Source organism: Notothenia coriiceps, unplaced genomic scaffold (assembly GCF_000735185.1).
Source record: "Notothenia coriiceps isolate Sejong01 unplaced genomic scaffold, NC01 NC01_scaffold00004988, whole genome shotgun sequence".
NCBI lineage: Eukaryota > Metazoa > Chordata > Actinopteri > Perciformes > Nototheniidae > Notothenia > Notothenia coriiceps.
The window spans coordinates 97,282-109,619 of NW_011337689.1; the positions used below are offsets into that span (position 1 = coordinate 97,282).

At 42.7% G+C, this 12,338-nt stretch overlaps 1 protein-coding gene across 1 annotated transcript; it reads left to right on the plus strand.

The window, feature by feature from the left end:
- Positions 1-5,123: 5,123 nt before the first annotated feature.
- Positions 5,124-12,338, plus strand: cramp1 (cramped chromatin regulator homolog 1). Its single transcript, XM_010768012.1, has 9 exons — positions 5,124-5,275; positions 5,657-6,033; positions 8,105-8,307; positions 8,382-8,535; positions 9,099-9,182; positions 9,355-9,403; positions 9,779-9,864; positions 10,552-10,675; positions 12,110-12,338. Exons 1-9 carry the CDS (start codon positions 5,226-5,228, stop codon positions 12,336-12,338), a joined length of 1,356 nt encoding a protein of 451 aa, XP_010766314.1. The 5' UTR covers positions 5,124-5,225.

Here is a 12,338-nt window from a genome sequence, read left to right on the forward strand (position 1 = left end):
ATTTTTTTATACATAAACTTGCATTGCCAATTAAATTCAACCACAAAAAGTCCTNGGGGCAGGGGCAGAGACAGGAGCAGGCTCTTCCTTCACTGGCTCCGGAGCGGGGGGGGCCGCTGCCTCCTTCACCTCAGGTGGGCTGACCTTGGCTTCTGGGACTAGCAGAGGGAAAAGAACGTGTCAGAGAAATGCCAGAACAGAATAATTTCCTGAGAGTATAAGCGGCTATTTCCTCCTGGAATACATAACAGGAAGCACATCTTTCCAGAGTCTCGCTGGAATCACTTGGTATTGATTCTAACGTATAACCAGTGGGTGCTAACTTTAGAATAAACATTGCATTAACCAAAGAATAAGACAAGGCTATGTGATGTAGTTTCTCTGATATGCATAAGAAGATCATTTCAGCAAGGGTGCCTTCAAACCTACAATGAGTAGGATGACTCCATGTAAGAAAATAATAATACAAAAATAAAAACATGGACACATTTTCTTTATGCAACTCACCTGGAGATGATTCAGGTTCAGGTACCACACTTAGATTGTCCTGAAAAATAAAATCAAGATCAAATGTTTTTCTTTCAATTCAATAAATTGAGTAAAGCTAAAGCTGGGCCTCAAATTCTATATAGCTGTGCTACTTCCATGAGTCCTCCCTAAGGCTCCTTTACAAGATAACCCATGCACATTAAGGTAGACTCTTTTCCAGGGCATGATAAAACACCTCAGAATGTGTTTCCAGAGATTAACAGCTGTATGGAAACAGCATCAACACATCAACAGGAAACAGGTAAATTAGGTGACAGCTAGAAAAAGCTGCTTGGAATTTATTTTTGTCAATGCTGAGATTGTTGCCGTAGACTCTGCAGTCTAAGCTCACAAAACACTGGCTGCACAGACACTATGGGCCAGTGGAGAAGATTTGTACACTTATGTGTGTGACACCAACAAAGAATACATTTGTAGTTGCGGTGAAATATCTGGTAAACTAGTCAGCAACTTAAAAAGGAATACAGTAGAAAAAACAAGTATTAGTGGCATTTCAAATGAAGGAGCAGGGCCTACCTTTGGTTTGTTAGGGTGGCCTCGGTTCTGGCCAGATGTACTCTCTGCAGCACCGAATATGTTGCTGCTCTGTCCACCAGGAGGATGCTTCTGTTGCCGAGCCGGAGGGTCAGGGTCACCAAATATTCCGCTGCTCTTCCCACCTACATTAAATGTGACCAAGATAAGCGTCAAGTTCTGCAGCAGCGACAGCATGACACACTCCACACTGCATTTGGTGTAGTGTGTGGCAGAATGTACTCTATGATAAACAGCACAGGACTTATACATATTTTTGCCATCTGAATTTAGCTTTTTCTAAACCTCTCACCTTCAGTATCAATCAATGTATGCATGAGAACAAATTATAGTGTCTTATAATGTACAGTGGCAGTAATTCAATGACCATTTAAGGGATGCTTATGCCAGCCACACTTAAAATAAGCAGATAAGGCAGTCACTGTGACTCAGCAGTCCCTGTCTGGAAACCATTTCTAACAGGAGACTGGACTGAAAACATACTTTCGTTTACCAGATACTCCAGAAAATCTGGAGGTGGATTACTTCCAGGCACAGAGAACAGTGAGAGTGTTTATACGGGAATTATCACATCATAGTAACAGCTTTCACACCCTGGACACATTGATGGATGTTATGACTGGCCCTCCTCTGCAGATATATTAGCTCCAACAGGCTGGTCTTACCTGGAGGATAGGAGCGTCTAGATACACTCTGGGGCTCCTCTGGGGGGGCAAACACTTTAGAGACCGTCTTATTAGGTCTCCTCTGAGATGGGGTGTCTTCTTCATAGCCACCGAAGAGGTTACTGGAGCCGCCACCAGGAGGCTGCAACACCCTGCAGGATATTACAGATTATAAATGTCACTTATAACGATCCTATCCCTTCTTTGTACATCACAGATTCATTTATATCAATTACCCTGCAAAAGCATGACCTGGCAAAAGACAAATAGAAGAGATGGAATACTTCTGACTGAGTACGTTAATCTTACTAAATAATAACGGATATTTGTCAGATGATGTTGCACTTTCCAACATTTAATAGAGGTTCATGTTTAACGATTAGTGTTGAAAAAATGTGGGCATTTTTGCAATCTGACACACAAAGAGGACCAGTAGAAAACAGTAAGTAACTCGGCTATACTATGTTACAGTACATAGGACAGCTTGGGCCCACGCAGTCAAATGACAGGTTATCTGATTATATACCGGGAGTGGCGCCATACGTCTGAAACTCTAGTGTGTAGGAATTGATGCTCTACTTTCCCCGTTATTAAAAGCCAAAACATTAGTGAACTGGACTGTTGAGTTGAGGCGAAACAAGAACTGACGCATTCAAGTAAGTAAGAGGAAACGGAGTCTCCTCTGGAACAATGTGGCCACACAACGCCGTTGTTGGAGAGTACAAAGAAGATCAGTCTGAAGAGGCTTTACACTTCCGCAGGCGCAGCAGGCAGACAACGCCTGGCCGGTTAGCTTAGAAGCTAACGCTTGACTCTGTGCTCACGCAAGCTAACTCAAACCAAGCCAACTCTTAATGAGCACCAAAACACATGTTTGTCTTACATAAATAGCACATGCCTGACGTCAAGAACAATTGAATAAGCCGAAAATGTGATTTTCCCTGACCCACACCGTTAACCTACATTCAGATGTTAGCTGACCTAGCCTAAGCTCCAAATAAAACATTGGCGGCCAGTTACACGACTATTATATTCACCTTGAACTGTTTTTTGCAGACAACCCTTGAAACATGTTGGTCGAAGTCATAGTGGTTTTGTTTTGAGCCTTCTAGTTTGCAAATACTTCTTCGTCAGTTTGCCAACTGGACGACTTCTCCCTGTCTGCGCGTCGCGTCCCCAACTAAATTCCGGAGTGAAGCATTTCAGTCGGCCCAGCTGTGACGTAGAGGAATATGATTGGTCAGCTGCCAATCTGCTGAGTGCTGTGGTGCGCTCGTTTCATGTCCCCTGGTACCCCGCCAGCAAAGGTGGACTTTTGAGTAGTGTTTTGAAACTAAAATGTTCTTGGCAACCACATTACTGAAGCGGTTGTATTGTGATTAGTGATATTTCATTCATAGTAAAAAATGCACGGCAAATTCCGACCTGCTTGTCGGTAACAGAGCGATTAAATAGGCAAAACCGTGTAAAAACTCCATATCGCACGCTTGTTTTGTGACATTAGGGCGCCTGATCTGAACAATGGCAGCGTGGGATGATTCTGACTAATTTGACAAAATGAAAGTGCATATATCATTGAATTAATGTGTTTTGCGTGACGTAAGATGGTGCTCTGTAGTTATAACCATGTTAAAACGGCTTTGCCGGGTGACTTTCGGTGTACGCCAGGGTTAATTGCAAGTGCATCATCTGAGTTTCGCCTATGGATTTGATCCTCAAAATGTCAATCACTTTCTGGGTGGAACATCTTTTCACTGTGCTGAATATTTACTCTGCAGGGATCTAATCTCGTTTAAATTACGCTTTGCTTTTGAAAAGGGATTCGATCATTAAATTGTCAAAATGCCTTTAGATTTAAAAACACATTTTTGAGACATGACAGGAAGAGAGTGACGATTGGTCCATTGCGGAGTTTCTCTCAGTCGCAATTGGCTGAGCAGTCTGTCAATCAAATCCTAACCGTCGTCCTCGTGTATCTCTGACCAATCACAGCATTTGTTTTTGAGTTGTAGTGGGCGTGTCTAAACGCGTGTGCAGTAGAACCGCAGGAACTGTCATCGGCAACAAGCTGGACGGCTGCCGTTAGCAAGCAATGCTAGCCTTTTTCTTCACTAATAACACCATCGACAGGCTTCAACTTCAGGTAATTCCTTAACCTTTATAAGTGTTATCTTTTTAACAAACTGTTCGAGCTCCTACATATAGTAAGCATTATGTTACAATCATGTTTTGCAGCGTTAGGGCTTGTTGGGCTGCCACAGCGTTAGCGTTAGCTATCCAACAACAGCAGCCATGCTAGGTACCACGTTATGAATGAAGGAAACTCTTTTATGCATGTTATATAGCTTATAACGCCGATGTAAACGGAAACTGTTTGTATAGAAACGTGTCATTTGTTAACTTTTTTTCACCGTGCACTTAGCGTGTAGTTGTCGACCTTTTAGTATAACAACAGAGCAGAGGACTGTAAACACCAGGCTGATGAATCTAACTTTGAAGATGCAATATGTAATGAAACTGTTAAATAAGTACAATGCCTTAAGATTTGGGATCAACCTGAACCTATGTTGAAACCATACTTTGAGATGAAGTATAAACTAAAACCGTTGCATTCAATTGTAGTTGTGAGATTCCAATGAGCTCAAGTAAAAACGAACTTAGTAGTTTAGGACCCTCTCTGCTGTCAGATCTGTTATATCTTGTGGGTGATAGAAATTAAGATGTTGCTTTTAGGTGACACAAAACAGGAATTTAAAAAGCTGTGTAGGAATGTAGGAAAGGGGATGCCCCCAGTCATTTTCATACAGAAACTTCTCATATCATCAATTCATATTTCTTTCTGCAGCTTTCTCTTGCTGCAATCCTCTGCCTTCACATACTCCCGACTATTCAGAAATGTATAGATTGATGGTCTCCATTAGAGCAAACCCAATATTACAAATCCTGTCATGTTCACACATTATAACAAAATAAGACAATGTAAGACACTAGGTATTGATGTGCAACTGCCACAACAAGCCTGTCCTGCCTCGACATAGGAAAAAGTACATGCATAAGGCGTTACTAACCTTAGCAAATATAGGGTTGACACAAAGCCTTACATTTTCAATATGTATATACAAATAAATAGTTTTGCAGTGATGATTTCAGGCGATGGTGACGTAGTGTCAAGCAAAGTCCACTTGCGCACAGGTTAATACAGCTATCTATGCGTACCAATCTCTTCTATAACATGCTACACTACATTCTTCTTCAATGTACGGTTTAAATGCATGCTTTTTGACAGTGGTTTTCTAATTTGACTTCTTGTTGCAAAGAAAATTGAGAAATGTTTTTACTGATGGAAAACAGTTGAACTGCGCAGAGAGTTCAGTTCAGTCGAAGCAGGAGCAAGAAGAGGGCAGAAAGCGTAGAGATCGCTCTCGGTTTTATTATGCTAAATTTGATCAGCATTTCCCAATCTAACCGGTCGGACTCATGGTGAAGAGAAAGAAGACGTCGCCTACTAGCGAAGAGCACGAAAATGGGTAAAATTCTGTCTAAAATAAACACTTTATTTAGAGGTCGAATGCACGGAGGGGTTTCGTTGTCGTTTCTGCAGGGCGCTAAACTGAAAAGCGCTCGCATTTGAATTTAGTTGAAATTCAACCTGAAATATTGTCCATTTGAGCCGAGAGACACTCGGTAAAACACCACAGGCAGTTACTAAACTGCTTTAATTGTTGAATATAATTTATAAGAAGACGTTTAATGCATATATTTGGTGTTGTTTTGTCGGGACTGGAGAGGGGATTTGAAACAAACAGCGGCGGCCATGTTGAGAGACAGTAAACGTCGTCTTTAGAAGTTAATTTTGCACACTGCTTTGCTCTTAATGTAACCATTTTTCACTGATTGTGTTCTGGCAGCATGACACTGGGCTCCAGGGAGGGGATCGGTGTCGATGGGGGGAGGAATCCGTCCAGAAAGCCCGAAGGTTGCGACGAGGAGGAGAGCGGAGAGCAGGCGAGCGAGGAGCGCAGTACAAAGGGAGACGACGGAGAGGAGATCCTTAATCCATCAGCCCCGGCTCTCAGCCCCGGTCCAGCTCCGGTGCTGCCCGCCTCTCCACCGAACCGAGCCGGGCTTGGCTGTACCCAGCAGTCCCAGACCTCAGCGGATCCCACCCCTCCTTGTCACGACCAGCATCATTTTCTCCGATCAAGCGTCCGACCTCCGAGCAAACGCATCCGGAAAGATTCAATCGGCTCCACCATCAATGGACACGGCGGGGCAAAATCCAAAGGTACTTAATTTGTCCAGCTCAGAGGGAAAAGTGTTTAAAGGTGGGATTAGCAGCGGGGGTCTGCCCTTTGCTGTCACTGTTTGTTTATTATTATCAGTGATGGCTAAAGTGATGTTTTTGTTGCTGGGTGTAAACTCCCTCAGCCACAGCCTGGGTTGAAATCTGGGTAGATTTTTTTTAGGCTGCTTCGACCCGAGTTGCAATTCCATCCTGTGAAACACTTCTGTGAAAATGAGGAACATGAAAGGTCACAACTTAAGTTTTGATTAAGATCTGACTACTCTCAGTTACAATTCTTTTAGAAACTTGACATTATGGCTTTAGAAACCAGGGCTTTTATGACTGTCATTATCAAGTGAGTGAAGAACAAACAAACAAATACTTCAGTCTTTCTGCAGGGGAATTAAAGCAGGGCAGGAGCATTATTATAGAGTATTGTTATATATAGGCAGTTGCTCAAACTTTTATTTAATTTTAAGCAAAAGGAGAAAAGAGCAGTATCAATTTATTGCACTTAACATTTTTTTTAACAATGCCTGAGTGGAGCATTGTCATGTTAGTAAATCTTTGACACTGAATAAAAAATTGAAAATAACATTACTTGAGGCCCTCAGGCTTAACTGCCTCTTAAACACACCAAAGGATTTGGCTGGTTGATTAGTGACCACAAATCATGAGAAACACTTACGCAAAGTTTATCAGTGGGGGTGTGGCATGTCCCTTATGTTACATACTTACAGCTATATGGATGTTGAAAATCTGACATTTGAAAACCTGTTTTTATAGTGCAACCACACCAAATAAAAACCAGCTTCTTCGTTACTCGAAGATTTTGTTTTTGTTTCCCAGACTTGAGAGGAATTATTACAGCCTTGTTCCAGTGTGTATTGTTATGCTGCTCTGTATTGACAGCACACAGTATTTCTTTCTTAAATATGGCAAAAAGTAATTGAACTCGTATCAGAGAACATTTGAGTCGGTGTGCCCTGACAGATGTTGTTGTTGTTGTTGGAAAGAGAAGCACACTGTGATGGTTTCATCAAATGTATATTTAGAGTGATGACCAGTTTACTAAGAAAGCCCTACTTATTTTGACATGATGATATATTGGTGCATATCTATTTTAAGAGAGACACTTTTAGGATAGTGTATATGACCCTGACACCGATTTGTATTTGTGAACAAACACCCCGTTTTGGCATGTATGTCTCAAAATAGTCCAGTGCTGCAAATCAACTGACTTTGTGTTAGGGCTGCACGATTACAAACAAAAAAAAAAAATGTTTTAGGACGTGCGAGATTCAGTAGGCAAATGAACTCAAACACGTCATGTTACAATTATTTTGCTGCTTGCTACAAAAGGAAAAGTCGCGCGGCTCTCATGTCAGGGGTACTTGAGTGAGTGACATGCCGGCTCTGCATGCACAGCAAACCACCAATCACAACCATTGTTGATCAGATCACAGCAGGATAACCGAGCTAGCTCAGCTTGTTGCTCTGATAACTTAAGATCCAGAAGTCCGTGACTAAAATCCTTCATCCGGTTAAATATTGTTAAAAAAATACCAATTGTATAGCATTAAAGTTCAAGAAAGGATGGTTTGCGGACAATAAAAACTGTCTTTTCTTCAATTCCTGTATTTTTCAGGGGAAGAAAATATCGCAAGGTCAGTTTTTTCCAATATCGTGCAGCCCTACTTTGTGTTAATGCCTCTGGCGTTGTGCTGTGAGCTGGGGTTAACTCTGGGGCCGTCAGGAGTTGGTTTTGGACCTGTGTCCTGTGGACCTGGCTGTAGGGACTGATTGTTTTTCCTGCCTCCTTGCCAGAGCTGAACGCCAGAAGGGGGAGCTCTGCAGCTTGTGCAGTGGAAGGGCAGTGGGTGGCTTTGTGTGAATCTGTTTTAACATCTCCCAGACCTTTAGCATTTTTCCTTCCTTGCCCTGCAAACAATGTCACGAAATTGACGAAATTCTTACATCTTTTATTGTGATATAGAAGTTGTTTTTTTTTTCTTTCTCTGAATTCTTCACGACTGATTTATGTGTTGGCTCCCGTCTCTGCGTAACACAGGGGCGGAGAACGGCTCTTCCTCCCAGGGGGCAGTGGGACAGTCGGGGCCTGTGGCCGGCTCCACAGGGGGAGTGTCGAAAGCCTCCAAGGGCCAAGGGTCTGCTGAGAAGGAGGAGCAGGCTGGCAACCAGAAGAGGGCCAGGCGGCAGTGGGAGTCCTGGAGCACCGAGGACAAAAACAGCTTTTTTGAGGGACTCTACGAGGTAAAGGGCTGAACCAAAACACTTAACTTAAAGTGCAGACAGATTACTGACCTCTTAACTACTCTTCTCTCCAGCATGGGAAGGATTTTGAGGCTATCCAGAACAACATCGCAATGAAATACAAGAAAAGAGGCAAGCCAGCCAACATGGTGAAGAACAAGGAGCAGGTTCGACACTTTTACTACCGGACCTGGCACAAGATCTCCAAACACATCGACTTTGCAACTGGTGAGCAGCTCTTTATCTGTTTCACTCAAGAGAAAAGTGGGACCTGTGAAAGTTGAAGGGTAGAACATCTTTTTTAGAGTTGTAGCTCCACCTATAACCTTTTGTAACGATATTAAAATAAAATAAGATGGAACTTTATTAATCCCCGTGGGGAAATTCAGTAGCTTAACAGCAACAGGGTAAGATGGAAAAACAGGACAGCACAGATTCACACAGATGAATACAATTAATTAAATCAAAGATACAAATAAAAAATTGTAAATAACACACCATTTATTAATATGATATTTCAGTTAGAAAAGTTAACATGGTAATGTGTGTGTCCATGGGCTTTAGATTATATCAGTCACTCCGTGTGTCATGATGACGGGAAGACTTCTCTTTAGTCATATATTTAATATATTCCAGGTAAAAAAAAGCTTTTTATTTAGTTTCACTATTCCCACGTTGATATTTATAAAGCATTTCGTTAGACACGGAGACTATCCCAAAAGATACTTGAAAAAAACCTTCTCAGACAAACTGGAGCCCCTGTTGTGTTAACTTCCTTCGTTCCTTCTCAGCGTACTCCAGGGTGCTGAAGAAATCCTCCCAAGAACTGTACGGCCTCATCTGCTACGCCGAGCTCCGCAAAAAAGTTGGAGGGTGTAAGTGAATGCTTTACTAACATGAATGCAAAGTTGTTTTGTGCGCCTGTGTTTGTCAGCTGTTAGATTGGTACTCCAGGGATGTGATTAAGCGCTGCACCCTCCCGGTCACTGGGGACAGCTGCTCCAGTGAGACCGTGTCGTAAACAGCTCTGTGTTTTGTCTTTGACAGTGATGGACGATAAGAACGTGGCAAAGCTGAACGAATTAATCCAGCAAGGGTAAGTGGGTAGTCAAATTAGAACAAAATGCATTTCCACACACAACGGCTATGTTTTAATGCACATATCCGGGACTGTCACGTATGTAGTTTTTCATTTATATTACTATATATCACATCTGCAAAGACAAGTTCTCACCCTCAGTATCAGGTCACAGTGTCATGTGTCAAATACAAGTCATTTGCATTAGCAGCAGGAACACTCGTAATATCAGACTACTGTTACCACTGACTCATCCATAAAAGACCATTTTTAACACATTGTTTGATATTGTATAATGTACCTACTGTGCTGTACTAATGTTATTAATGGTCATTTAGCTTATTCTGTAGTGTAAGCTATCCTCACTCACTGCTGTCCTCTCCCTTCCATCAGGGCCACCACGGTGCGCTCCAAAGGGAGGAACTTACGAATCAAAGCGCCGATGTGCCGAGCCCTGAAGAAACTCTGTGACCCAGACGGTGAGCATGTGACACCCACCGCACTCTATACATACTAAGTAAACAAACATCAGTGCGGAATAAAATAAAAACCATAGCGATGGTGAGACATAGGGTTTGTGGGGGCGGGGTTTTTAGCAATAACAAATGCAAAGCGTGGGTTACTGGCGTTTCCATGGTAACTCTGTGGCAGCAAAGTGAGGAGGAGAGGCAGGATGGAGATGATGCAGCTCACTGGTTCAACTGACTGGCATGCGCCCCTCACCAAACGTACAAAACATATGCTTTAACCAAGGAGGGAATATTAAAACCCCAACACTTGCATCTGCCATGTTTCCCCTTTTTATTCATGTTTACCTTTTTGTATCATTGTTTTGCAAAAAGTCTTGGCATGGGGGTCTCGTCCTGTTGTGTTCCGTTTCCTCTTCTGTTTCCTCTTCTGTTCCACTGAGTTTGGCTACTGTATTGTAGTTGCATGCTAGCATGAAAGTGTACAAGATAATTCAACCCTTTTAATCAAATGATATAAATTGCACTCTCAGCTCTGTATTGTACTGTTCAAGTCGTGCTTTAAGTTCGGTATTTCTTGAATAGTTCCTTATACGATCTCTCTACCTAGGCATCAGCCCTTGTCTGCAGAAAATACCATAATGGCTTTGCTTCCTTGTGAGTGTTCCACATTGACACTGTGTCTTTGTGTCCCTGCAGGAGTTAGCGATGAGGAGGACCAGAAGCCGGTGCGTCTCCCCCTGAAGGTGGCAGTGGAGCTCCAGCCGCGCAGTAACCACTCCTGGGCTCGCGTTCAGACCCTCGCCCACAACCCCCGCCTCAGGTCAGCCATGTTGTTAACTAATGTCTGAGAAGAGTTATTATTTACAAACACAATCACAATTTTTTTTCCTTAATAATGATCTTACAAGCAGAACGTTAAATGTATTTATTTTGTACAACAAGAAGATCCTCTCAGGAACGTTTAGTCAACTTTTCTTTGTTATTGTCAAGGTATAACAATGCGTCAAGCAGAAACAGTTTTGAAACTCTCCTCGACACCGAGTGTCTTCAGAGTGCTCTGACACTTGAGTGAAATACATTTTAATGTAAGAAAATACATTTTCACAATCATTTGCCATTGTTCAGTTATACAACGCAGTGTTTCCCCTAGGTTTACTGCCTTGGCAGGGTGCTGCTCAGGTACCCCGAAACATTTTTTATCCTCTGGAGCAGAGAGAGGAGCTTTGGATTATTGTTATTGATATCGTACAGTAACAAAGTATTTGTACATTAAAAAGTAATAAAGTACAATGTTACACTTTACTTTATTACTTTTATTCAAACTGTATTCCCTTCTTATCATGTAGCCTACACTTCTTCCTTTCACTGATACATTTAAATCACCTGATTACAGCATATAACATACCTGCTGCAACCCTGTGCTGCTGCTGCTTCTCTCTGCCTCATCCTCTATTGCTGAAGGCAGCTCCACCTCATCTGATCTCTGATATGAAAGCAATCGTGTTATGATCATATTGAGCTATTGGTGTGAGTCTAACATTAAACAAGCAGTCTGCTTGTCATACATTACTAACGATACATTTTAAGAGGCAATTTGTTGAGTCACTGCCGCTAAATGCCGGTAGCATCAAGCTAGCAAATCCTGCATTAGCCTCACATCAACAGGTGTAGACAGAACATCCAATTATCCTGAGCTAATTTACTGAATAAACCAACTCACATCTCCTGTCTTTTTTTTCCCCCAACTCATTAGACTATTCTTCTGCTGGCGTTTCATTGTTGTTTTCTTTCAAATTCAATACTGTAGTTCAAAACCGCGGCACCTGCTCACCATCTGTGAGCTATTTTTAGAATGCGCACGCTACGTTCGTTGTCGCGTTCGCGCGCGTCCACCTGGGCAGGCTGTGTGTGTCCTTCTCCTCCGTGACGATAACGGCTTGCGGTTAAAAAATAATAATAAACGAATTTGAAACGGGGGTGGGGGACACAAATGGGCAGACAGCAGAGCTGTTGTTCTCCTCCTTTCCTCTGCTCTTGTCTCTGATTGTGAGTGTGTGCATTCGCGTGTGTAAATAAAATAAAAAAAAAACACCTTGAATTTCAGGCAGGGCGCGGGGCTCCGTTGGCAGGGCGCAGCGCCCCGCCAAGACAATGGTAGGGGAAACACTGAATTAAAGTCAGATCGTGTCTTAGACGGGGCAGTGATATCATAAACCTGTTAATGTACGCATTTAAACACTTTTTCTTTTACCAGCTGTATTCACCTTGCAGGTGCTGCTATGNCTGCCCCTGCCCCCCCGCCACCTGAACCCCAGCCCCCAACTTCCTCTTCCTCCTCCTCCTCTTCCCCTTCCTTACCTGCTAAAGAATCGAAAGAGTCTGGTATTGAGAAGAACCACGAGCCCCACCTGGGACCGAAGCCTCGCTCTCACAACCGGGTCCTCAACCCCCCCGGAGGAAAGTCTAGTGTGGTATTCTACTGA